The following is a 27,626-nucleotide window of genomic DNA, read 5'->3' as shown; positions in this document are numbered from 1 at the left end:
AGCAGGATTCAAACAGAAGGTGATAGTGAAATGCGGTCGGAGGGCAGTCTGGTGGTTGCCAGGGAAGCGGTTGGGCAGCCTAGAGATAACAGCCATGAGAACGCAGCAATTGGTGTTGTCCCAGGAGAAAGGGGGTTGGAAGATCCGTGCTCTCGCAGACACATGAAATAGACTAGGGCAATTGAAGTTGAGGGAGTTAGAAAGGAGGAAGGAGAGAACTTTGTCAGATCTGCCCAAGGAGGGGTGGCCCAGGCAAGTTAAATGCATTTCGTAATCTGATCCCTCTCAGAAAGAGAGGACAACTTCGCCATTATCATCATCATGATTATCATCATTGTCGTTTCCTGTTAATGTACCTGCAATGTTTAATAGAATAAAGGACTTTAGTTTCAACTGTTTGATTTGTTGGCTTCATTGGGAAGGAGCGCCTCAGCCACACAACAACCAGGAGTATGTAGCACAGCGAGACAATTGCATGGTCACAAACCAGCCAAAGATCAAGAACCAGGAAGACAACAGGAGCAGATACCTGAGGCCGGGTAAATGGACAGGATTCAGGAGCAGTGAACAAAGCAAATTAGCAAGGCAGCAAGCGAAGCACAGCAGGAACCAAATCCGGGTGAGATAGAGAAGCTGGAACATGGCACAGCCAGCAAGAAGACCTGCACTGCTGAGGTAAGACAGCAAGGCAAAGTATAGCAAGACAAGGCAAAGAACTGGATGCAGCAAGGGTTGAATAAGATTCAAGAAATGGCCCACAGCTAACAAAAAGAACTGCATTGCTGAGGGTCCCTTTGGAAGGAAGAGATTGCTCTTCAATAGGTCTGCCCCCAGGTCTCCCAGTTGCCACTCATTCTGAGGCTGAGAGTTCCATAGGGCCTGGGACCAATCCTGCCAGTAAGGTGGTGGTGGTTCTGGTTCTGGTCACCATATAGAACCATGTAGCAGCCCGGATCCTGACACACATTTCATCATGCCACTAAGACAGTTTTTGGCATAATACAGTAGCAGATGCAGACATGCTGGCCATAGCCAGATCAGTTCTACCCCCACAAAATCAAACACACCTCTCCAGTACAAGAAGAAGCAAAAAAGAGTATTGTTTTGAAGGGACAGCGTCAGAAACTCCCTTGCTGCCAGTGGGAGCCAGTGGATGCCTAACCTCATGCACACTGGAAGAACCAGCAATGACATGACAGCCCCAGTGGTTCCAGAGGAGGGGGCATATTCTTGGATGCTGGGATCACAGAGCTTGACATGATGGACAGTTTTGTTCAGGAAGGTGAGCTCTTAAGCTCTCAGAACTCCCCACAAGAGTTCAGCAGTGAATCTGAGGAGAGCAACAGGAAGGAGCAAACACCTCGCTGCATGCCACGAGATACCTACTCCACAAGATACCTACTCCATCACTCTCTCTTCCTTTGATTTTAAATGCATTTGACTGGTTCCTTATTGAATTTTCTTTTAAAAAGTCTCATGTTAAATGCAAAGTAGACACTCTTCTCTCTTGGCTATCACTCTCACTTTCTTCCAGAGTTACAGAGCAAAATTACCCATGTTGTTAATTGTGCAGTATGTAGCTGAGGCCTGTATTACATTTTACTCTACTGTAAGCATGCACCTACCCAATTCAATGTTAAATCTCCCCCATATAACACGTTTTTTCTTGAATCACCTCTGCCTTTGCAGGATGGAGATTGAAAACAGGAAAAATATATCCATTGGCTCTCTTTTTAAAACTTTCCCCATGTGCCTGTGTGCTGGAGGAATTTTAGGAAAAAGTGAGTGCGGGAAAAGTGGGTGGGTCCCCTCCTAGAGCACCGTGGTCTTGCTATGAATCAGGGCCACATGTGTTTACACAAAATTCAGTTGGCATCCACGTGCCTTTTGTGAGGCACTTCAGAATAGGTACATGTGAGGGATCCATTTTGGGGGTGGGAGTCCGGCCCTCTTTCTCAAGGCCATGAGTTCAACTTCCTGGTTAGTGCACTGGGCATTCACATAGTACTTGCCAGGACCTAAGCCTCCTATGACTGCTGCACTAGCAGCATCCCTCCTCTTTGCACATGATTTGCAGCCTCTGTTTTGCTGCCGCATGTGATGTGGAAGAAGCTTGCTGGTTCTGCCACTGGGTTCTGTGAGCATTTGCTGCCTTCATCTCTGCTTGGCTCACTTTCTAAGACAGGGCCAAGCATGAAAGAAAGTCCATGAACAAAATAGAGATGCATCCTGTGGAGCTTCATTGCAACCCTATTGCAGAATGCCATGGAGCTGATTGAACAACATGGGGACCAGGTCTTTTTACAATTCAGTTCCAGCTACTTTATTCCACCAAGTGAGAGGGAGAGACAAACTAAGCATGGTGTCTCATGTCAGCAGGGGAAAAGCCATCTTCTCAGAAACACTCTATTCAATAGTACCCAAGTCTCAATAAGACAACTTTCTCCTAAAAGAAGAAATAAACCACTGAATTAAAAATCAAACTGTTTCAAAACTAGTGATGGGGGAAAAGTTCATCCACAGTTTAACATTAATTAAGCACAGAAACAGAGAATGAAGTTATCCTTCCCACTTGCCAAATTTTGCAATGGTGTTCTCCAATCAAAAAATGTAGATAAAATGTGTATATTAGAGAAAATAATTTCAAGTATTTATTTATTGAAAGTTTTTATATGCTGTCCCAATACTAAAAGTCTCTGGATGGCTTACAAAAAACATAAAACTGAAAACAAAGCAACCATAACAACAACAACAACAACAAGAAGTATGCATTATATTAGGAAAACTAGTTGTAGAAGTAGGTATCTCTGGCAAAAATGCATGTATTTTGGGAAATGTCCACAAGAAATGTCTCTGAATTTCCAGTAAGACTCTCTCTCTGCACACACACACACACTGCTTATATCACCAAGTTCAGAATGAATAGACCTTTAGACCTTAAATCCCAAGGTTTGAGATAAACCAAATTTCGGATTGGAAAAATGAGGAACTGCAATGGATAGAGTCCTCTATCAAAGTCACAGCAACCTTGACACAAGCAATGCTGGAACCCTATTACCTGCTAACCAGATAGGCCTAGCCTATCTGAAGAGAAGCCTTTCTTGCTTGTAGACCAAAATGATCTATTCACTAGAAGAAAAGGTTCCCAGTGTCATTGTTTTGTCCTGGCTTTTTAGCTATCTATGTGTGTAAGAGAATGACTATCAGAGGTTAGTTACTCCAATAAATTGGAAAAGTGTTTATTATTTGCCTACAAGGACAGCACTGTGTTGAGAGACAAAATGAATAGGGTAATAGAGTCCAAGGCATAAAAGTATAAGAAAATGTTAAATTAGGTTATCTTTCTTGGGTAAGTGTACTATCTCTGTTGTAGTTTAAACCAATATTGAATTCCCTGGTGGTGTTCTCAAAGATAAAAGAAGGAGAAGGAAACTTATCAAGGAGTCTGGGAAGTCCTTATATACCAAATTTCATAATTGGTCTGCACTGGCCTCTGCCTGTATTGCAACTGTTCTTCAGCAGGAATGCTTTATAATGGAATGCCCCAATATTGATTCGAGATGGCTTTATTGTATAAAATCATAGCAGACAGACTTATTAAGCACATCTTTCAGCACATCACTGAAAGGGCAGCAGCTGTGAATGTCATCTATTAATGAGCAGCTGATTGGCTCCAATGTCACAATGGACAGTATAAGCAACTACCTCTCTGTGGCTGCTGTTTGCAGAACTGCTCTGATATCACGAAGGCTCTGTGCATCCTTGGGCCATGCAACTGCAGGCTAACAGGGATGGGATGCAGAGAATTTTAATCCCATGAACAATTTTGGTCCAAACCAGCTATGAAATTGTAATTTGCTTAGAATAAGGATCCAGAAGGAGAGTATAATAAAAGAATAAAGCCAAATAATCAACTAATAATGTATTAAGCTTCCCAACTTTGACAGTTCATTCAGAGAAGCAAACCATTGGTTATTACTCCAGCAAGGCTGCTGAAATGAGTTCACCTTGGTTTGGAATCTGAATTAAGCTAAACAGAATTAAGTTTATTTGGTAAGATCTCTTCAAATTCTCATTATTTCAAGGTCATAATATAAATTGGGTCCAATCAGCTTTTTGCCTCAGCTATTCCAGCTTGAGATTTTAAGAAATCAAATTAATAAAGATGGGGCATTAAGAACCCTTTCCTAATTAAGAACTGAGCTTTGTGAAGAATAGCATTGACTAAACAGGAAAGCATATTTGGGGTCATGATGGTCACGTCAATGAATGCATCAGTTCACAGCACAAAAAGTGCAGTCTATTTGTGAGATGGAAAATAAAATGACCTCAGCCATCATGCTTTTACATAAATCTATGGTTTAGCCACAGCTGGAATGCACTCTACAGTTCTCATTGCCTATCTGAGAAAGAAAAGTGTATACCTTGGAAAGGCACAGAATAAGAAAACAAAATTGATTTGAGATAATGGAACAATTTCCTTGAAATTTTACTATAAACAGAAGTACAAATGCACTTTGCATTTGACTTTCTAGTAAATTTCATTCAAGAGTTAACCTATGCCTGTTCTGACTGGTAAAATCCAATCAAAAGAAGCTGGGACCTTTGCTAATTGTAATAATTAATATGTCCCCAAAGAGGAACAGGATGCTGAAAAGTTTCTAGGCCATAGTCATTTAGACTTTGTCTGGGACATCACAGAGAGACCACATATCGCCAATTTTAAAGCCTTTGCACTGGTTGCCAGTACATTTCTGGATACAGTACAAGTTGTAGGTAATTGCCTTTAAAGCCCTTCATGGCTTGGGTCCAAGGATCTTTAGGAGTGCCTTTGCCCATACATTCCCCCTCACCAGCTCAGGTCCTTTGGAAATAATCTTCTGAAGCCTGCTTTTGTAAGATTAAAGTCAGCTACCCAGAGGACTTTCTCAGTGGTTGCCTCCAAGCTATGGAATGATCTGCTGGAAGAAATGCATCTGATTTCCCAAATTCCCAGCTTTAAGAGGGAGTTAAAATCATATCTTTTCCAGCAGTGCTCCCCAGATTACGAGGGGAGTTCAATGTATTCTCGGTACCGGGTAGATTTGCTATTGATTTGGGTAATTTAATTATTTCATTAGCTAATGACACTATCTAAGGGTATACATGCAAAATTTCAAATAAGTGTGATCATTAGTTCCCTAGTAATCCTCAGTGAAAGACAAGAGAAGCAATTAAAGAAAAAAGGCGAGGGAAAATGACTGCAGGTGTGTTGCTTCTTCACGACAACGCACCTGTTCACACGGTGCATGTTTCAAAGGCTGCTGTGCAAGGCTGTGGTTTCGAAGAAATAAACCACCCATCCTATAGCCTGGACCTGGCCCCCAGTGACTACTACCTGTTCCTGAATTTTAAAAAACATCTTCATGGAAAGTAATTTTCTGATGATGAAGAGCTCAAGACAGCAATTAATGCACATTTTTTAGACAAGGAGGAAGGGTATTTTTTACAGGGAATTGGAAAGTTAATTTCTAGATGTAATAAGTGTATTGAAGTTATGAGGGATTACATTGAAAAATAAAAATTATTTCAATTTATTATTCCTTTTCATACTGATACCGAGAATACATTGAATGCCCCTCATAGTTCTCATGTCAGTTAATAATACTACTAATATGTAGTATTAGTCAATATTACTCCTTGTTGGTTTAATTACTTGTAAACCACCCAGAACCTATGGGGATAGAGCAGTATATAAATGTTAAGATAAATATTTTTTTTAAAACCCTCTAAACCTCAGTGTGGGCTCCACAATCAATTATTTCCCACTATGCTGTTTTGTTTTGTTTTTTCTTTCTTTCTCAGAAGTTAGCTGAGTTGACAGCCATATTTCAGCTTCGGTCACATGTTAATGCTCTCAGTATATGCATCTCTGCCATTCTAGATTTTGATAGGTGTAAAGGTCAAGCTACACATCCCAATAATTGTGTAGCGTGTCACTGAAGATAACCATCAGCTTTTACTCTATAATAAGTGTGTGTAGCCACTATGAACCAGGAAGAGAGGAATAAATAGTTTCCCAAACTATTTTTTTCCCTGAAAGATTTCCTTACCACCATGGTGAGTTGCTTTAAAAAGATGAAATCTTCCACTCATGTCAAGATAAACTTTAAAAAAATGTTCTCACTTATACACCGCACAATTAATGTATTATGCAGTTTGACCCTAAGACATTGAACCTTTGCTTGTGGACTTTGTTGGCTAGTATTCTCTAAATATTGATGGGAAAGCTATACTCTGTTTTGGGCTGAACAAGCTGTGGCATTAATTGCATAACTGCTAGTTTTTAAAAGTTTAAATAGCAGCCATGGGGAGAAGCCTGAGTAGCATCAGGATCCATGGATGGCGGAGAGAGAGGGTTTTACATCTGTCCCCCTGCAATTGATCAGATGAAAATCCTCTCCACTCCCCTCAGCTGCTTTTTATAGATTTGGTCTGAGAGCAGCTATTTATACTTTTAAAAATATTTACAGTTCTTTTAACATCATATTTCATTTGACCTTTACATGTTCTTGTGGCCTATGTTGGCTATATTATTGGCTGAAGATGAGTCAACAGTGTGATCTGACTGCAAAAAAGGCAAATGCTAATTGGGGTGTGTTAATAAAAGTATAACTTCCAAATCATGAGAAGTACTGGTTCCACTCTACTCAGTGCTGGATAGGCCTCACCTCGAGCATTTTGTCCAGTTCTGGGCATCACAGTTCAAGAAAGATGCAAACAAACCAGAAAATCTCATTCATCGTAAGAACCGACCATTAATGTACTTTTATAATTACACACCCATTCAGAAATGTTTCATTTTGGTTGTCATAAGAAACCTTTCTTTCTTTTTGTCTTTTACATGGCAGGGAAGGAGTGAAACATAAGAATTCCTGGGTAATAGAGACTATATGGCTAAAGACTATATAATATGTGGCTAAAATACATGTATCTAGGCATTTTTTCAGCTCTCAGGAGACATAAAAACTGTTGCATATCCTAGCACTATATATCTTCTGGGTTATTTTGGGCAGAAAGTGAAGCACTTAACATTTGTGAGGAAAAATCTCTCTTACTTCATTCAACACTTGTTTTGGGAATGATGTACTGAAGGTGAGGACTTCCTTTCTTACAAAAAGCAACTGTATTTGAAGAATTATGCAGAACATTTAACACGCTGATCTTTTTCTCTTTTTTTGCACATTTTTTATTAAGATTTTAAACTAAAAACTAAAACATGTTCAATCATCAAGTACATCGGACATACTGGGTCAGCCCCCTATAACATATCTTTTAAACATTCTATAATTATATTCAAATCGATTTATAAAAATTTAAAGACATCTTTAAATCTAAGCCAAGTCCTGTTTCTCCATCCAATCGGACAAGCTGATCTTCATTGCCAGTACTAACATAATAGTTTGTGAAAACGATACAGCCAGCTACTTTGTGATTGGTGTGCTTCCCTGAATGTTACGGCTCCTTCCAAGCATTCCTGTAGAATCTGAGACCCTCATGTATTCAAGCCCTTCAAAATGACCTCTGTAGCTGGTAAAACAGTAGAAAACAATGCAATATTTGAAAGAACTTATATAAATACCAGAATAGAATTGATACAACAACGATAGCTTGTCTTCTTTTATGAGAGTATGAAATAATATATACAGTACCTAAATAGAAGCTAATAATGATTGCCTGACAATTAACATTTTTGGAGAGCTCATAAATAACCATGTACTTCATTTTGCATATTAGGAAAAGAATCTATTACACTATTGCAATATCTTAATTCTATTTTGTCCTTTCCAAGTGCTTCAGTATTTATATCTTCTAGGATCTGGGAACTATTTACTTGATATTACAGTGGTAACCCAGATTGCTTCTAAATATTCATGACTATAGATGACTCCCAAGCACTGGTGAATGCCAAGGCTTTGGACTAACTCATTTATTCAGTATGGTAGAAGTTACTGGAAAATTCACCTGAATTTGGCACTTCAATGTAGCTACTTCCTCACATGATAAAAGGTGCTTTTAAAACATCACTCTTCATACATGAAACAAAACCCTAGATGCTCTTTACATGTTTGTTTGTTTTTCAAAATTCCACATGTTCATAATTCCGTGTATGAGTTAGCCAGGATTCAACAATATTTTCTGAGTTTTAACACTTTTTAACTGTTCTCCTCTTTAACATTTTACTCAAATGTACTCTAACTTTCATGGGAAAACCTTTCTGATTTCATAGGATCACAAGTCAGATCTTGGCCTAACACCTCCCCATGACCTGTACCTGGACAACATGGAAGGTAGTTTGAATCAGCAAAAGCCTTCTGTTCTTCATGTGATTTTCCAGAGAAAAACCCTCTCATGAGTCATGTGGCATGCTTCCTGTGAAGCTAATTTACTGAAACAAGTAGAGCAATCAGGAGAGACCAGATGAGTAGAAAATCCCATTGTCCTGGCAAAGACCCAGTAATTCCCATTAGCCCTCGCCAAGATACCCAGCACTGAGGGATAATGGGAGTTGTGGGCAGAAACATCCAGAGGGCCTCGGGTTGCTCTGCTCTGGTTTATACAATTTGTGCTCATTTTACCGTGGTATGAGAGAAGCCGTGAGGTAAAATTATATTTCATCTTGAAAAGCAAATTCAACATCATTCCTTCAGCCAGAGTTCCTCTTTTACTTACACACATGGCTTTGTCATGAGCAGAGGTACTTTTCTGTAATCATACAGTAGGTTTAAAAATCTTCTTGAACACACTCTGGAGTATCACCAGTTTCTGAAATTCTATAACCCTTACAAGTTCATATGCACAAACATGCAGACACAGACAGAAAATTTTCTCCAATAAAGATTTAAGTTCAAGCTCCTTTTCTGAATTTATCTTCATAGTTCAGGTGCACACTGTCAGTCATTCTGAAGTCTGTATTGGTATAAAGTGATTTGTCCATCCATCTGCAGTTCAGACCCACATTTTAATTTCTCTGAGAGGAGGTAAATCAATAAAATTAACAGGATTTCCGTGATTGGATAGCATACATTTAAACACACTGACAAAGAAAATAAATGTTGTTGAGATACTACGGATGTTTTAAATGCAAAAGAAAATCAAAATCCTACAAATAACTCCTTTGACTGTAGTTTTACTTTAACTCCCATCCTCCTGCTGTACTTGTCACACTCTTTTTTCTTACAGTGAAGGCTCTTTCTTGCAAGCTTTCTGCCTTCCCTTTGCAGTCATGGAATTACTCTTGCATTGTATTTTTCAGACTCATCCAGCAATGCTGAAATTTCTCATACAAGCTGAAAGTGAGCAACTTGTCATCAGCCTGGAGAGAAATGAGTAAGTAGTTCTAATCTGTATTTCTCACAGTGTGGTAGTGTTAGTGAGAGGGTTACAAAGTTAAAATTGATGGTTTATAGTTGCAATGCATGGGGAACTATGGTCCAGTCTGTTATCTAGTTCTCAAAAATAACCAGAATCATGTTAGCCATATTTCTAGAATCTTTTCCTTCTTTAAAAATGGATGGTTTTTCTGTGAAAGTACATGTATAATAAACACACCTCTTTTGGAATTGCTTTAAGCCTGGTTCATTGCCCCTGCCTTCCATCACATACTCACAGTTCTTGAATTGCCTATTAACATTATTAAGGACAATTGGAAAAACCCAGGATATCTTTATTGTGCCTTTTCAATATCACTGCTTATTTTGGCAACATATAGCATGTGATGTAAGTGTAGCCCAGCGACAGTCACCAATTGGCTTACCACTCACTTCTAGTGGATAACCAAGTTCTCAAGTCCTAGCTGACCTTCTAACAGCTGGAAGGAGGGAAAGCTGCCAGAAAAAGAATAAGCTGTACCAGCCAAAATATTGTCTACAGTCTCCCTCATCACAAGAAAGCCAGCATACTGAACATGGTCTTTTAGCCTCAGCCATCTGTACATTACAGGTTGCAAGTCAGTAAGATGGTAAAGAAATCTGAGACATCTCGCTAATTTCCCTGGAGTGGCATACCAGCCAGCCTGTTTGTTGGTCACTGGTTTCTGCAAGGACACCGTCCCTGGAATGTACAGTATCTCGCAGTCAGATACCACTGCCAGCTGTTGATGGTGGGAGTTCCTTGCTTTAGAATAAGGTAGTTTCTCAGTTGGTTTCAGTTTTCTCAGTGGCCTGATAACTCCCAAATACCTTAACCCAGTTGACAATATACATAGGATGTTTTATAGTGGTTATTCTTGGCATTTGAACTCTTGTGGAGGAGGTTGTCTCTGTGGCTGATTACCTTGATTCTTCTTTATGGTCTCTGTGATTCAGGTGCATGGGCTCTGCACACCTGCCCACTCAAAAATCGACTGTTACATGTAGGCAGTCAGTTTTTGGTAGATGTTTGACTCCTTTGTTTTAAGTCTGAAAATTGTGTGTATGTATGATGACTTTTTTGCAGGTATGAACAAATTGATCATAATAAAAGCTTGGAGGTTCTAGCCATGACACTTGTCATGTTCGATTATTGGTTGCTGTTGTGATGGTGGAAGAAAGAAACCTCCCAAACATCAGTGTGCCTGAAAGCATTGCATATAGCTTTATGTAAGGGTTTCAAATTTTGGTAGACTCATCATACTTCATGTCAAAAATGGCTCTCTCAAAGAAAAGTTGTCACCTTTAGAGGTACTGTGATCCTTAAAGTTGAACAGTATTGACAGCAGTTACAGTATGACAATGTTGTGCATTGGTCCTTTATATAAGAAACTGGTTAAGATATAAATAAGTTATGGAGTCCAGAACTTGTGTTTGTGAATGTGAATACTAGAATCAGTTTACACATTGCCATTTCCTATTGAATATACAGCCATAGCAAACCTGGGTATGTCCCTTTGGTGAAACACCCCTGAAAAACCCAACAAAGGGTTACATTGGAGTCTGAGTTTATGAATTCAACATGTGTGCTGCTCTTTTCCCTAATGAAGCATGAGACAATGGTTTTCTGAAGAATGCATTTTCGTGTAAGAAATATAAATGGATTTTTGCAAAGATGTTGAAATAACGATTAAAGTAAGTATGCTTGAGATGAGAGTGGAATATGAAGAACAAACACTTTTGCCATTCCTGAGCAAATACATTAAGACCATGGCACAGGCATCCAGGTCTGTGTGCTTATTGCCAAATTGTTTCATAAAAGCATACTCCCACTTGTGCAAACCTGGGGAAGGAAAACCCTTTTAAAATGATATAATTCATGTCTTTCGCCGATCTTTAAAATAAACATTGATACAGTTATCCGTAATTGGAAACAATTGTGTTTAACCTTAAAACTTTTAGCTGAACACTGATTCCAATGAAGAGCTGTATTGCAAAACAACATTCATGAGGATGAACGGATTAGCAAAAATGTTCCAGATTTTTGAAAATAGGCAGTGTCTTTAAGTGTTCAAGTACAGAACATTATTTGGAGAATTTAGGTTGTAATCAAACTTCATAGTTTAGAACTTGATTATACTGGAACTGAATAAACATCCTAGAGTCTTGCAGTACTTCAAAATGAGCTAGAGACACTTGTATAAATATCCTTTCAAAATCAGCATGCCATCAACTCTTTACAAAATAGAGACGTTTGCTCAGACTAACCTTTTCTCCACTTAGCTGTATTGCATGAAATAATGATTTTGCACCAGTATTAAGACATCTGCAAGGAATCCAGCCTCTTAAATGCTGTAATAGGAGTTACACATGCGGGTCAAAGGGATAACTGATCCACCCAGAGAACCATTTGGCTTATGGGTGGGATAGAAATCAATCAATCAATCAATCAATCATCATTATTACACAGTCTGGGGTAGCTTTCTCTTGGTATATTGAAGTTGATTTTGCCAGCAGATAAATGCACAACCCTTTAATTTTTACAAATGTATTTTGATACAGGAAATACTCAGTACACAAAATATGAAGATAGGAAACAAGGCAAACCGGTTCCATTGGCAAGAAGGAAAGATTTAGCTTTCTTTGTTCCTGTAGATATTCAAAATTAGCAACAAAAATACTAATTGCTCTAACTGCTCTGTGTTCTTGTACATTTCTTACACAACATACGATAAACTCAATGTGCAATATTAACCTCAGAGTCTGATCCTTTTTTTTCTCTAGGCTAAATATTGAGGATGGGGCATCTGACTCTTAAACCAACTACTGAAAGATACGCAGGTGCCTTCCACTATTTCACACAACACATGACAATATTGAAACATCACCACATGCAGCTTTGGACCCTTCTATGAACCTTTACAATAAGTCAGCTCAAGCAATATGAATACCTTGTTGCATGGTGCCACAGCAGTGCTAAGAGGTGGTGTGGGTGTAAATTGAATAAATCTAATGTCTTAGAGGTAGAAATAGCAGCTGATAGCAGGGCCATTCTGGAACAGATTGAGAGGAAGGAGTCCTAGGCTCCTGGTTTTGTGAAGCAGAGCAAGTGAGGAGTTGAATGTTATTTTGGGGGATGGGAGCTTTAATGAATAAGCATTAGGTGCACTGGTGAGGCCACACAGTTCCTAAAGCTTTTCTTTTTCATGATAGGATGTTTCTTTGTTATTTGCAGTCTCAGAGTAAAACCCACAGCTAGGAACATAAATCAAAACAAACTCCTGTTTTGGTTTCTAGATGCTTACTGATAGTGTAATCTTATGTATGCTCAAATGGGAGTAAGCCCTCTGTAAATCAAAGAAACTTAAATGGGCCTAAAGTAAAGCAATGTTTACCAATGTAAATGTAAACCAAAAGGAGACCTAGAGGAAGTCATTGGAATTTGCTTCCATGTAAACAATAGAAGGGTTATGCTGTGAGCCTGCACTGTTGTTGTTAGTTGCGAAGTTGTGCCTGACCCACTGTGACCCCATGGGCAACATTCCTCCAGGCCTTCCTGTCCTACCTGGGCATAAACTCAACAGAATGCAATGGGACATGCTTCCAAGTTTACTTGTATAGGACTCTGTTGTTAATCCAACTCTTGTTCAAGTATCTGCTGAAGCTCTGCTTCACTGATAGTTGGATCAAGACCATATACTTAAAGCTTTCAGAGTTGAAAATACAATCTTCCCATGGAACAATTTCAGAATTCCAAATATTTAATTTGTGTATCTTTTCATTAAAATGATATTTTAGTTGATCTGATTGCTTTGCTCACAACATTGTTAACTGGAATAATTAGAACAACATATTTCCAGTGCCAGTTAAACTGACAATCTTTGTTAATAACCTGACATGCTTATTATCAGTGTCTTCAAACATGAATACAAGAATAGCTAGAACAAACAACAAAAATCCTGTGGGGAAAAAAATGGACCTCCCAGAAGTATATTGCCATCATAATTTATTGCTATACTGCAGTCACAAAATATTATAAATTAGCCCCAGTGCTGCTGACTGGGCTCTTTTAACTGTGAACACTAGAACCAGCAGCTGTACTGTTCAGGGAAAGCTGACAGCAGGAGTTGCCCTTTAATTAAAATAAACAGTTGCTTTTTTAAAAGTTGCACTTTGCTATTACATCAATTCCGTTATATTATATGTATAGTCAACCACTTTCAGGCATTTCAGTAGTGTTTAGGCCATTATTGCCAATTATTTGCTTTAAGGAAGTAAGATCAATGCTTATAGATCTTGTGCATACAGTTCTTGAATATCTTGCCTAACAGACTTCTAATATTGTTTCAGTGGTCTAGATGAATGAAGTTAGACTCTGAACTTTATGCTCTTATGTTACTCCTGCCTTTAGATGGTAATGTGTACTGCTTCACTGACTTTTCCAAAGTTGTAAACTTAGAGGTGGGTGAATATGCAGTGTTCTCCAAATTACTCTCCAAAGTTTGATTTGCAATTCTAAAGACAAGTGTCTTTTTTTTTGCGGGTGGGAAAGGGAATTGGGGATTTTTCTTTAGGAAAACCTCACACTTTAGAAAATGTGCATTCCCCACCCTAGGCTAAAGCATGAAATTACAGATTGGGACAGGGAGGGAATGTGCATTTGTGAAAGTGCACTTTTAGAAGTGTACACTTTTGAATGCAAATATAAGGAAATTACAAAATCTCCTAAGAAGTGCATACCTATTCATGTTCACATTCAAATATGTTTGCATGATTTGCAAATAGGAATAAGCCTCCCATAAATTCCTAGGTAAACTAGGCTTGCTTCATTTAGAGGGCCCTCATTTTCATTCTGCAGTACCAGGTACAGACAACTTACACTACTACTACTACTACTACTACTACTACTACTACTACTACTGTTTATTACCCAATAATCAGTGTTCTCTGAGCAGTTCACAACAATTACGTTTTTCTCTGAGTCCACCACTGCAGTGTTGTACCATTAAGAGGTGTATCTTACTGCATCCTCACAAGAAGAGAGGGCATCTATCTGTTCTGTTCAAAGTAGAAGAGCCCAGATGTTTGCAACAGCATAGGACAGCACCACTAGAAACATATTCAGTGTTACATGTTGTACCCGCGGTGTTACAGACGAGGCCAGAGACCGGATGGTAAAGTAAAGAGGAGATTTATTCCTGCGGCAGGGACCAACATTCATGGTTAGAATGCGGTGCTTGAACAGAGTTGGAAGGCGATCTTTATACCTTCACAATCCGCTTTCGGCAAATGGGGAACAATACAATCAGTTTTTGACAAGAATGAGAACAATGGCGACAATGGGGAGTTACAGAATCACATAAGCAGTTGAGCAAGCGATATACAGAAGCAGATTTGGTTAGCAGTAAGTTTTATCTTTTAATTTACACCTTCTAAGCAATCTTTGCCCATTACATTGTAGGTAAGCTCTTTCCATTTACCAGGGGAATTCTCTGAGGCAGTTACTAGTCATTTGAATGGGCTCAAGCTTAGGAGAGCTAAGCCTATCATGCATACCCTGAGACAGCTGATTATTCTAGTGTTTGGCCGTGTCATGCCTATCTGGAGTCTAGAGGAGTCATGCCTATCCTGAATGCCCTGAGAAGGCTGATAGGTATCTCTATTATGTCAGGATCCTGGGGAGTCAGGTACAACATACATTTTCCTATCGATGTAACATGGTGCAATAATGGGTGATGTAACTGACTTGCCTAACTGAGCGGGCTTCCCTAACTTAGTGCCTTCCAGATGAGTTGGATTACAACTGCTGTCACCACCCCCCCCACCACCGCCAGCATGCCCAGTCATCCAGCACAATGAGTCTGACTATGTTGGAACAGTCTGGATTAAAATATTCAACTAAAAATAGGGAGATCCAGGTTCAAATCCTTCTTAGTAATGAAGATCCAAGTAACCTTAGGCCAGTCAGAATTTATCATGCTGCCCTCGCAGATCTTCTGTGAAGATTGCGTGTGTGTGCATGTGTGTGGGTGTGTGTTAGAGGGGAGAGGGGGGGAGAGAATGCACCCCTGAGTTCCTTGGAAGAAAAGATAGTTAAAAACAGCAATGTGTGGAGATGGGAGGGGACTGAAAGATGTAATAAGGAAAAACTGGTGTGAGATAGCGCGATGTACTGTAGAAAATCTTGTCCTCACTGCTCAAGTCAAGTGCCTTTCCCTCCCTCCTTCCCTCCCTCTCTCTAAAAGAGAGATCAGTGATCTAGGAAGGCCTTTTCCCTATTTGCACAAATTATAAAAAGAGCCATTTTAGTAGCATCTCTTAAGCCAACAGGTCTATTAAACCTGACTGCATGCCTGAAGAGTTAAGATTATCCCCCAGAGGACTAGATGCTTTGGTAAACATCTCCCAGCTGTTGTTTTGCATTCTAGTTTTTAGGATGCTTACAGTCAATTTGATTTAGTATGTTAAGGCACACTAGATACTGGCAAACAACCAGGAAATATCTCCAGTTGGAAGCGCTATTTCCCCCTACAATTTTTCTCTTTGTCCATAACCTATAGGTCTAACAGTTGACCTGAAAAATGCCCATTTAAAATTCTGTATTATGTCACAAAAGTCTTCTACAAAACAAAAACTGCCCTATATTAACTGGACATACTTTTAAATTGGTCATTGTTGTTGTCATCATTTTTTAAAAGTTGATTATTTGCTGAAAGTGCATGGAAGTGAAAATGTAATTGTCATTACTGTCTAAAATACCCACTATATGTAGTCAACTATATTCTATTTCATAAAGAAAAGCATATTTGATTGAAACAAGTAATATTTAAGATTTTAGTAATAGATAGATATAAACATTGTATAAATATATTGAGCAATAGATGGAATTTAAAATTTTAATATTTTCTGGTGATAATTCCTCTCTGGGTGTTCATTTTATGCAATAATTAATGAATAAATAATAGTTTTAAATTAATGGAATGGTGACACAATTGTAGAGCCTGCCATTTCCATCTACTGTGTGACTCTACAAAAAATGTAGAAAAATGTTCAGTATTGTTAATGCTATTATAGCTATTGTTCTGTTGCTTCAGAAAAGACTAATTTTGAAGGTTTCAGTAGGTACATTTATATACTGTTCCAAATTTATTCTGCATGTAGTTTTGTGATCACTGCTTGAACATCTATTCTTTTTTGATTCTTGATGCAACTGTGCATCAAGGGTAGAAAGAAATGGTTGAATCCCCAAGAATATATAAAAGAAAATTCTCCAATACTGGGTCAAGGTGCAATTCCCCCCCCCCCTCCAAAAAAAGCTGCATATGCTCATCCTGAGCTCTAGGTAAGCAAGCCTTCTTTGTATATCACATCTCTCAGTCTTTCCTTCATCTACTTTCAGTACCCAAGTCTCTTTGAACTAGTCCATGGACTGCATAGGTTCTTGTGGCTTGCAGATTTTTTCCAGGCTTGCCCCTTTAACCCAGACAACAGTTCTAATGTTAGAAAGTTTTCTCATGTGTGTTCCTGCAATGCTCTGAGACTGGAAAGTTCTCCTCTTACAAAAAAGTGTTCTATTTTGATGAAGCTGCAAGTGTTGATGAGCACCCCCACCCACAACACACAATCTCATACTTAAATCACATCTGTTTCATGTTAATTGCAATGTGCCAGAAAACAGTGGAAGTGTAGGTAATAGTCCTGCTAATATAACTGTTTTCAGGGGGGTACCTGGGTTATTCCAAACTCATTTTATGCATCTGATGAAGTGAGCAGTCATCCATGACAGTTTGTGCAGCACTAAATCAATTAGTCTTTAAAGGTACCACAAGACTGATACTGCACCTCTTGCATGAATGTAAAACACTTTATGATCAAGTGGAAACCACCATCTCAGTGGTATCTGCCTGACTGAGATTCATATTTTGCTAGCATGATTGTCTTTGATGCACCATTAGGAACAGCTAGAGAACTATTAACTTGGTTCTCTTCTTTCCATATCTTCCATTTTCTCTTACCAAGCTAATTGGCTTCTTCCCATTGCTTCCTTAGGCTAAATTTTCCCTGCTTTTGTGAAGAAACCAAAGCATGGGAAAGCATAATGAATCTGTAGCAAAGCCCCAGATCACTTACACTTAATCCCATCATTTAGATGAAAGAAAAAAATGGAGGATTAAGATATGGTTTTCTCTGCTTGCATAATTAAATGCTGCTCCTTTTTATTACTTTGAAGAACAACTACACAAGCCATTGTCTCCTAGAAAGTATCTAAAACAAACATTGGGGCACAGCATGAAGCTGCACCAGCTAATTAAATATAGGAAATGCAATAAAGAAGAAGATATTCTTGCACCTTCCATTAACATATTAAAAGAAATCTTCACTTAAAATTACTGCTTCCTATTTCTAATTGTAAGAATACCAGTTATTCAGATAACTTTGTTGTACTATCACTTACAGGGGAAATCCAGAGGCTAATTGTCCAAATGGATTTTACTTCCTTTTTCCTTCAGCTTAGCTGAATACAGCTCAGGGTGCATTTAGTAAGAACGTAAAGCAAGTACAAGATCATCACTGATGGATATAGAAACATAGAAACAGAGCAAGTTAGAAGGGGTCTCCCTGGCCATCTAGTCTGAACCCCGACTCTAGCCGGCTCTGCTCATGATATGCCCACCATGTGCATGTCTAGCCTATCCTTGAACACCCTCACCGATGGGGCCTCAACCACCTCCTGTGGAAGCCCATTCCATACCCTCGGGGTCCTAACTGTCAGGAAATACTTCCTGGCATCTAAATGGAGCCTGGGTTCCATGAGCTTTGCTCTGTTGGAGCACGTCCTGCCCACCTCTGCAGGGGAGAACAGATCTCTACCCACCTCCATGTGACACCCCCTCACATACCTGTATGTCGCCAACAGATCCCCTCGGAGTCTCCTCCAAGCTGAAAAGACCCAGTTTGCTCAGTTGCACCTCATATGGCTTTCCCTGAAATCCGGCCACCATCCTTGTGGCCCTACGCTGCACTGACTCTAATCTGGCTATATCCTTCCTGTAACGAGGGACCCAGAACTGAACAAACTACTCCAGTTGCAGGTGCACCAAAGTCATATAGAGTAGTAGTAATACCTCTCTTGATCTAGAAGCCACAATTCTGGCTATGAGGAAAGAAAAACTTCTTTCTTTATATGTATCACAGAATCATTAATGGTCATGTGCCTTCCAGCACATTTTGATCTTGGACTGACACCTTTTAAGTAGCACAAGGTGGACAGTCCTGTAGTCTTGGAAAGCCAGCAGCTAAATTATGCCACTGGAATGACAATAGCATGATCCCCAACAGAAAAACTGAAAAGGAAACAATAGCATTGCAAGATACAGAGGGTACAGCAGTCCTACCAGCTGTTCTTATCACAGCCATAGCATCTTATGCACTTTCACATTGGAGTTGCTTCACCACTGGGGTTTCACCAGTGAACCTTGGACAGCCAGTGTGGTGTAGTGGTTAAGAGCACAAATCTGGAACTCAGGTGATCTGGGTTCTAAGTCGCTGCTCAGCCATGGAGCCAACTGGGTGACTTTGGGCTAGTCACACACTCGCAGCCCAAACTACCTCACAGGGCTGTTGTTGTGGGAATAAGATTAGAGCAGCAGGAGGAGATTATGTAAGCCGTTTTGAGTTCTTTAAAATGGAAAAAGACAGGATACAAACCTAATAAACAGATAGATAATGCAATGTAGTGCTCCTGGTGATGGTGCACAGAGCTTAGGATCTGGCCTGAGGCTCTTCAGCAGTCATATATTTAACTAGAATAGTGTTCTAAATAATTGTTTAGCCTGACATATCCTCTGAACTCACTTTTTCCTATTGACACTAGTATCTGAAGTGACCCGGCTAGAAGCAAGCACTTGAGGATTAGGCTATGGAGAGGATTCAGCATCCTCATGTATCCATCCCTGTTTGGTCTTTAAATTGGACTGAATTTACGCTGCTTATACTCGGCCAGACAGATGCAGGTTCAAAGGCATGTTTCTGGCCTTTTAATGTCTAGTTTGCCCTTGAATTGCATTATGGCTAGGGTAGTCACTGGTGCCCTCATATAGAAATGCAGATATCTCCCCTACCCTTACAAGGTATCTGTAATTTAATGCTAGATATTTGTTTTCATCCAAAATTGGGTTTCAGAGTTCTGTAGCTCAGATTGTGAAATGAGAGTCTTTTTAAACTCATACAATCTAAAATCCATTTCTTCAGAAAGTTAACTAAGTATGTCTGTCAAAGCCTCCGGTTTCCATTTTATATCTTATGTTGTAATATAGCCCAGAAAGTAGGTGGATTTTCTCACTCTGCATCTCCCTAAAGTTGACAGGTCTGCTCGTGACTTCAAAAAAGCAAAACGGGTTGTAAACATGCTTTCAAAACTGGGGCTGAAGTTATCCTTAATTAATTATCTGCTGGGTATTTTCATTTTCATGCATAGTCCCTGGGGTCTAATTTTGTTGAATAAGAGCAGGATAGATGACAGTATGTGCAATGGCCTCTAAAATGTTTCTCCTTCTCTATACTCATAATGACAGTCCTTTGGCTCACATTCAGGGTTTAAAAAATAAATAAATGACACTTTTAGCCCCCCACCCCCAAAGGCTCTGTCCTACAGACTGAAAAAAGTTGCCTCCTAAACAGCACATTTCAAAGAGATAGACACCCAAAACTTAATTATTTCCCCACCCTCATATACTGTGTTCTCCTTGAAATTTAGTAAGCTCTAGCGAACATCTTGTACCTGCATTTCAGTACAAATGCTCCAATGAGATACCATTATTTAACTATGAATATATAATATACTGCAAAGGTTAGCATACTCTCTAAAGGTTAGTCAATGAGACATTTTAGTGGCAACAGCAGTGATCAGCCTGCGGGCGACTGAGGGCCCTTCAAGACAAGACACCTTCAACAGACTCCTTCCTCAGTAAGTCTATCCTCTTGTAGCGCGGTGTCTCATCTCTTCACAGATGGAGTCATCTGATTCTGAGGAGAAGGCAGATGAATGAGAAGGGAGGGGAAAAGAAGACTTGGAAGTTGTTAGGTTACTTAGTGAAGTTTCTCAGGCAAAGCATGAGAACTAGCCTGCCTTGGAAAGGGAAGCGGACTTTTTCAGAGATGGAGTGGGAGGGGAAGCAGGGGGAGCTCCTTAAGCTCAGGATGTGGTGGAAAATGTGCTCTGCCCAGTTAAAGGGTTTCCAGGGTTCCCACTATCTAGCCACCCTCAAGGTGGAATCAGAAGCTAAACTGAAAGGGAAGGAAAGAGGGGAAGTTTCAGTTTGGATTCAGTTCTTTACATGAGCATATGTTTCTCATTCATCTCAAAGATAAGGCTACTTTTATTTATACTGTTCTATAACCAGTTAAGTTTTAATTCAAAAATTCCCCTGTACTTCTAAAATTGCATTTGAGTCTGCTGGAGGGAGAAAGAGAGAAGTGAGCTACTCTCAAGGTCCAGGAGGTGAGCAGTAGTTAAGAAAGAGTCACTGAGATCAGGGCAAAAGAACTCAAGGCAAGACGGAGTGCAAATGCAGTCTAATGTCCAGTGAAGAAAACAGAGCAACATGGTGATCAAGAAGCAGGCTGAAGTCAGGAACTAAGAGTACCTATTAAAAACAAACAAAACAAGGATATGGTTGCAACTGGGCCAAGGGTCAAGAAAACAACAAGCGTGGGGCCAGGTACTCGAGGCAGGATAACTGGAATGTATTCGGCAGTAGCAAAGGTGTGGCAAGCAGGGCAAGGTAGTGGAAGAAGCAGTGAACAGGCAGCAGGCAGGCGAGTACTGCAGTGGTTGTTCTGGTTCTGGCTGCCACATGGAGTCTCACTCCTGCTTCTGATACTTCTCACCAGCACTGTCACCAGTATTGCTCTTTCTCCTCGTTCTTAACATTGCTACCACTTGCTTGCCAAACAGAAAGGGAGTGAGCAAAGGTGACTGCTGCTTGTCCTTCTCACCACCACCATTGTCCAGGCTAGAGTGAGAAGGAGGTGGTCAAGCAGTATGCAGTTGTGAGGAGGAACTCTAAGAGCCAACCATGATGGCTCTGAAGCACTCATGAAACACTGGAAGGATTTGCCTTCTACCTGGAACAAGGGTAAGCAGCACAAACATCACTGGTCATGTCTAGTGCAAACATTTTCCCAGTTTTCATCATCTTCAGAACACTCAGGTTCTGGACAAATAGCCCCAAGGTGATATAAGATACATTCTTTAAGACTTGAGTTACAGCTCCTAGCCTAGGAAAATATACAAACACTCCCCTTGTTACGTTTAGATATGATTTTTTTTTTACATGTGAACTCTCCAACTCTCCCTATCATTTTGCTGAAAGTGAAATTAGGAGCTAAGATAAGCTTTCTAAATTTCTTGATCACATACAGTCTTTCTCACTTCTCTCATTCCTGTCTCCTGAGCTCCTCGAAAATAAGACTGGGTCTTATATTAATTTTTGCTCCAAAGTACACACTAGGGCTTATGTTCAGGTGATGTCTTATTTTTTCTTATGAAAGCCATAAGATCCTTGCCCAGAGAGTCCTCCACAATTCCTTTCTTGTACTCAACGGAATAGCTCTTTCTTTTTGCACTCATCTTGTCTGGGGGTCAAAATATTATTCCCTTTAAATCTACCATTAAATCAAGTGTTAATTGAAGACTTATGAGACAGGAGTGGCAACACATGAGTGCATTAAGTACATTCGTTACAACACACGACATATTGATGTTATTTGTGCGTTGTGTCTGTAGTCTGATTGGTCATTCGGCAATAAGTCTTAAGTTCATCTTTTACATAGGCGTTTACCTGTTGTTCAAAGGCACCTGCTTGGGTATTTACAAATACTTAATTATAATTTATATTATCATTTAAGTATTAATGTCAATAACATTATTTATTTATAATTCAATATGTCCATCATGTTGCTATCGTCCATCTGGCTGATGATCTTAACTAGGGCTTATTTTTGGGGTAGGGCTTATATTATGAGCATCCTGAAAAATCATGCTAGGGCTTATTTTCTGATTAGGTCCTATTTTGGGGGAAAAGGGTGTTTCTCACAGTGGTAAAGGGATGAAAGGACAAAGATGTTCCTGTGTCTCTACAGGGATTGGCAATGAAGGGGATGTAAGAGTGGCTTTTACCCAATATTTCCATAAAAGCAAAGGAAAAATAATCCACAGTATTGGTGCAGTGACATTTTGCACCTAAAGCAAGGGAACTTTGTACCCAGTCATATTAAATACTTAAGGGGTGCTAACTGTGATCAAGTCTTGGAGAATCAAAACACAGGTGAATTATTTGGGACTAATAGCATCCGAGCCAAAACAAGTGACCATAAATGAATATAAAATGTCTGGTTTATAAAATGAGATATAAATAAGAATATTTATACCAGAATTATCACCCAAGGCACAGGTGCTCTGTGTGGCACAGAGCACCTTTTATCAGCTTAAGCTGATATACCAACTATGGCCCTGTTTGGAAGGAGGGAATCTACCTACAGATAACCACCTCTCGTTTGGATTACTGCAATGCACCATATGTAGGACTGCCTTTGAACATGGACCAGAAACTTCAGCTGATCCAAAACAGGGCATCAGGACTGGTAATGGGACTGACCCCCAAGGATACATCACGCCAGTCCTCTTCCACTCTCACTGGCTGCTGGTTGAAGTCAGGGTTCAAAGTGCAACTGCTGACATTCAAAGCCCTAAACTGCTTGGGGGCAGAATATTTTATTTATTTATTTGACTTGTGTGCCACCCCATTACCCATAAGTCTGTATGGGCAGCTCACAATCTGTTGCTACAACAGTTAAAACAATACAATCTGTAATACATTTTAAACAGTTTAGAAATATAAAAACCTAGAAATAAAATCAATAATAAAATAGTCATAAAATTAAACGGTCAATGAATTAAACTATTTAAAATACTCTTAATAAAAATAATGTAAATTTAACAAAACTAAATGAAGTACAAAGGATAAAATCTGGTGGATCTCAGGGTCACCTCCTCCCATATATACCTACCTAGAACCAGAGGTCATCTTCAGGTGTCCTTCTCCAGGATCCCCTTCCGAAGGAGGAGGGCCTTCTCAGTTGTGGCAGCCCAATTTTGGAATGGGCTCCCCAAAGAAGTGTGCCTCACACCTACTTTGTACACTTTTTGGTGTCAGGTAAAAACCTTATTTTCCCAGTGTTTTAACATCTGACTTTTAAAGTTTGTTTGTATATATCCCATTTTATTTCTGTACCACTGCTTTGCTTCTGCACTAAATAATGGCAATTCAATTATGGTTCTTTTCTTTTAATTGTATTGTTTTGTGTGTGTCATTTTAACTTTTGTTTAATTTTAACTTTTGTGAACTGCCCAGACTGTCTCAACTATTGGGCAGTATTTAAATGAAATAAATAAATAAATAGAAAGAAAGAAAGAATGAGCTATAAATAAGCCTCCTTCACCCACACATAGCCATTTTGCTCTTTTCCTCACAAGAGTGGTGAAACAGAACCATGGCTTCCCATTATGTCCAAACTACAAAACTAAGGTAAATGGTTGAGTAAGTCAGACTATTAAACCGGTTTAAATAATCTTGGCTTGTTTGGAGGATTGTGATTCTGATGTAAGAGGAAGCCATGGTTAATTGTAACTTCCTAGCTTATTTCTCTGCTCATAAAAAGAGAGGAGTGCATGTGCATGTGGATGCACAATGTTCATTCATTTATTAGTTTATTATTCTTATTCTTTATTAAGTTGAGATCTGATTGTCCAAATGCAGTCACAGAATAAACTTTGAGGCTGATGAAAATATTGTGAAATACAGTGGACTCCATGTCTGGTTGTTTTCTTATTCAGTAGCTATCGGTTATACAAATACACTTATCAGGATTATTGTTTGAATTTATTTTTGCTTTTGTCTTTCATCTTCAGATTCTAAATAGTGTGGATTAATAACAGTTGCCACAAGCTCATTTTAGTCCTCCATAAAATGAGTAAGAGGCATACTCTAGCAAAAAAAGAAGCATAACTCATGCTTGTTATGCTTTACTGCTATAGTGAATAAACACCTTATCAGCTTTATGGCAGCAGTCTGGATAATTTTAAGCAGATGTGTCTTCCTTTATTTAATCACAACATCAATTATTTCTTGGACAGCACTGATTAGCTTTTGTGTACATAAAGAAAATGGGCAGCTAATAGCCACTCTACTAAGAGTAGAACATGCTAAAAAGAACAGTGTAAGTCCTCTGACCCAGCAAAATTGTGTTAACTGGAATGAATCTTCATCATGAGTCATTAGAAAAGATGACACTTTGGCTACAAGATGAAAAATCTTGATGAAGTCCAGTTGTAAAAGCATAACCTAACGTTTAATAAAAGGATCATGGTGACTCATAAATTCAGTGCATACATTTGTTTCTTTGCAGTAAATGTCAAACTTAGTGAAACAACATTTCCTCTGCTGGATGTGCCCCCTCCCCTCAGCCAGAGGTAACTTTGAAGCGATACGTTGAAAATCATTGGCAGCAAATAGTAATAGAATGCCACAGCTGAGCATCTATAAAAGCTAGAATGAAAATGTGTTCCACATACTTTCCATGATACACATAGATTGACACTTATTTTTACAACTGAATAATCAAGTCAGAGGTTTTAGTGCTTCAGTTTCATTTATGTCACAAACTGATCAACATTCTCTCTGTTAACCAGATGACAATGGTATATGGTTAAATTCAGCAAGACTGCCTATGTTCACTGCAGAAAAACACAATGGCACCTAAGACTAACAGATATGTTGTGACATAAGGTTTCTGGACTAGAATGCAGTTCTTCTCATGCATTAAATGCAGTTTGCACTTTACAGGGCTGGAAATATATTAATGTGTATATATTAAGGGAGGAGATTCAAAGTAAAAACAAAAGGCCATGAAACATAAGAGACAGCAATGGGATAAGCCAATGACATTCACATGTCGAGGTAAAATGTGTACATGGACCCATTCACAACTATTACTAAAGATATTATCTTTCTTGCTGTTCTGTGCTGTACTATGCTCATGTAATAGGTATAGTTAGAAAGAGACCCAGGGTTCTAATTAAATCTGAATATAGGAAAATTGCATTTGCTGATAAATTCTAGTTCAGCAACTTCACACTGGTGTGTTCCTTGGGCTAATGCATCTTTGTACTGCTTTTAATGCTCATTTTCATCACAATTTGGGCATTCTTACCCTGAAACTCTTACTTCATTGGTGATTAATAATAAAATGGATTTTGAGTGGATGTCCTGCGTTTATATGTGCAACCAGTATGCACCAGGTCACACACAGAACATCACTACTTTAATTCCTTACTCAAAAACTGCCCTGCTTTCCCAATGGTTATATTTTAGGCCAGTCCTGTGTAGTGCAGCTTCTCAGTCTTCTCAGTCTTCTTCAAGACTTACCACCCACCGTCAAAGGTCCTGCCTGTACTGGAACCTATAGTATAAGTCAATAACAGCAGGCGCCACTTCAGCATGGGAAGGAAGACCAGTACTGTACTGGTCTTCACATATTGCCAGTACTGTGCAATCTTTACTGGCTACTAATTGCCATACAGGCCTACTTCAAGGTACAGCTTAGGACCTGAAGGACTGCCGCCACCTGTACCTTAGGATCATCTCTGGGAGCCGCCTTTGAAGGATGTGAAGAGTGCGGTTACTTGGAGAAGGGCCTTTTTGGTAGTGGTACCTCATTTATGGAATTCACTCTCCAAAGAAGTATGCCTGCTGCTAATGCTGTACATGTTCTGGCACCGGGCAAAAACTTTCCTACTTGCTCAGCATTTTAATGTTTAGGCAATATTTTATTAATATCTACAGCCAGGGAATCATTTTACTTTTGTTCTGGTTCTGGTTCTGGTTCTTGTTTGTACTTGTTTTTATTGGGATTCTATATTTATCAATTTGTTTAATTATGTTGCAAATTGTTTTGCTTAGTTTTACTTACTCTTTTATTGGAATGTTTTATTGATTGTTGGTCTGTTTTAATATGTTGTATTATGTTTTGGATTTTATCGAGTATAAACTGTTCAGTGAGCCAATATGGTTGAGTGAACAATACACACACACAGAATAAATAAATAAGACACATGAATCAAAATACTATACTGTTGTTTAGAGCTCTCCCAAAAGGGGAGGGACAATTTCAAGACAAATATTTGTGGTGGAGGCCCATCATTAGTAGCCCAGATGCAATTTATTTTGAAGGGAAGTTTGCAAACCTCTACCTTTTCTCTACCAGGTGGCCTATACTTGCGGGTGATAGCAGTAGTATATTATGAAGTCTTCTGTAAGGATTTGCCTACTGTGATCCTGTGCAAGTCCTGTGTGGGCAGTATCTTTGCCCAGGATGTACTGAAAATTGCTGATGATATGCTGGAGCAGTTATGGCTGGTGACAACAAGTTGTATTTTGCTGCTACATCTTCTGGATCTGTCCTGAGCTGGGGAGATGCTATAGAAATTCCACAGAAAGAAAAATAGCAAGCAATAGTGTGTGTGTGTGTGTGTGAGAGAGAGAGAGAGGGGGGGGGGGAGAGGGAAGCATTTCACTGGAAAATGAATGTGATTCATGCTCTTAAAGAAGCGTATTTGACTCACAGTTCTTTGGCTTCAACAATTTTGTTTTACATTTTCAATAACTGATTCTTAGATCTTGTGATATATCCCTCTTTAGCCACTTTAATGTAATATTCTTAATTTAGGGTTCAAAAATCAAAATAATTATTTTGTGTAGCTATATTAATGAGCTTAGCTTTAAGTGGCTCCTAGGAGGTCAAACTGCAGTGCCAGTGTATTGTCCTGTTTTGAAATATGGTACTTGTATATCCATCAGTATTTCATATAAAGTCATTGCGTAAATGATCTGAAAAATAAAACATAAAAAGAAGAGTAATGGCATAATTAATGGAGGGAGGAGTTCTTTGCAGTCTGGAAGGAATTATATTAGACAACACCCTTAAGTTACTTAGTGTGTGTTTGCTTGTTTTAGTTTAATTGGAAAAGAATGATCTCATGCAGGTATCTATTGGGAGTGAGCACTGCATTTAAGTAAATGCCATCTAAAAAATGGAGTGCTTGCCAAACTACAATACAGTCATGCAGCCCTGAACATAATGACATAAACATGTGGAATTCAAGTGCTGGTTTGACAG

At 39.1% G+C, this 27,626-nt stretch overlaps 1 protein-coding gene across 3 annotated transcripts in view; it reads left to right on the top strand.

Annotated features, from left to right (window-relative positions):
- Positions 1-27,626, top strand: part of ADAM12 (ADAM metallopeptidase domain 12) — a 342,499-nt gene that overhangs the window by 62,353 nt on the left and 252,520 nt on the right. For all 3 annotated transcript variants that reach the window (XM_044445563.1, XM_044445564.1, XM_044445565.1), the window contains exon 2: positions 9,296-9,369. In XM_044445563.1, the coding sequence (XP_044301498.1) occupies positions 9,308-9,369 (62 nt within the window). In that variant the 5' untranslated portion in view covers positions 9,296-9,307. The remainder of the gene's footprint in view (positions 1-9,295; positions 9,370-27,626) is intronic.

The sequence above is a fragment of the Varanus komodoensis genome, unplaced genomic scaffold, assembly GCF_004798865.1.
Source record: "Varanus komodoensis strain SLA01 unplaced genomic scaffold, ASM479886v1 scaffold49, whole genome shotgun sequence".
NCBI lineage: Eukaryota > Metazoa > Chordata > Lepidosauria > Squamata > Varanidae > Varanus > Varanus komodoensis.
The sequence above is the reverse complement of the archived record's forward strand: the minus strand, read 5'-3'. Positions and strand labels throughout refer to the sequence as shown.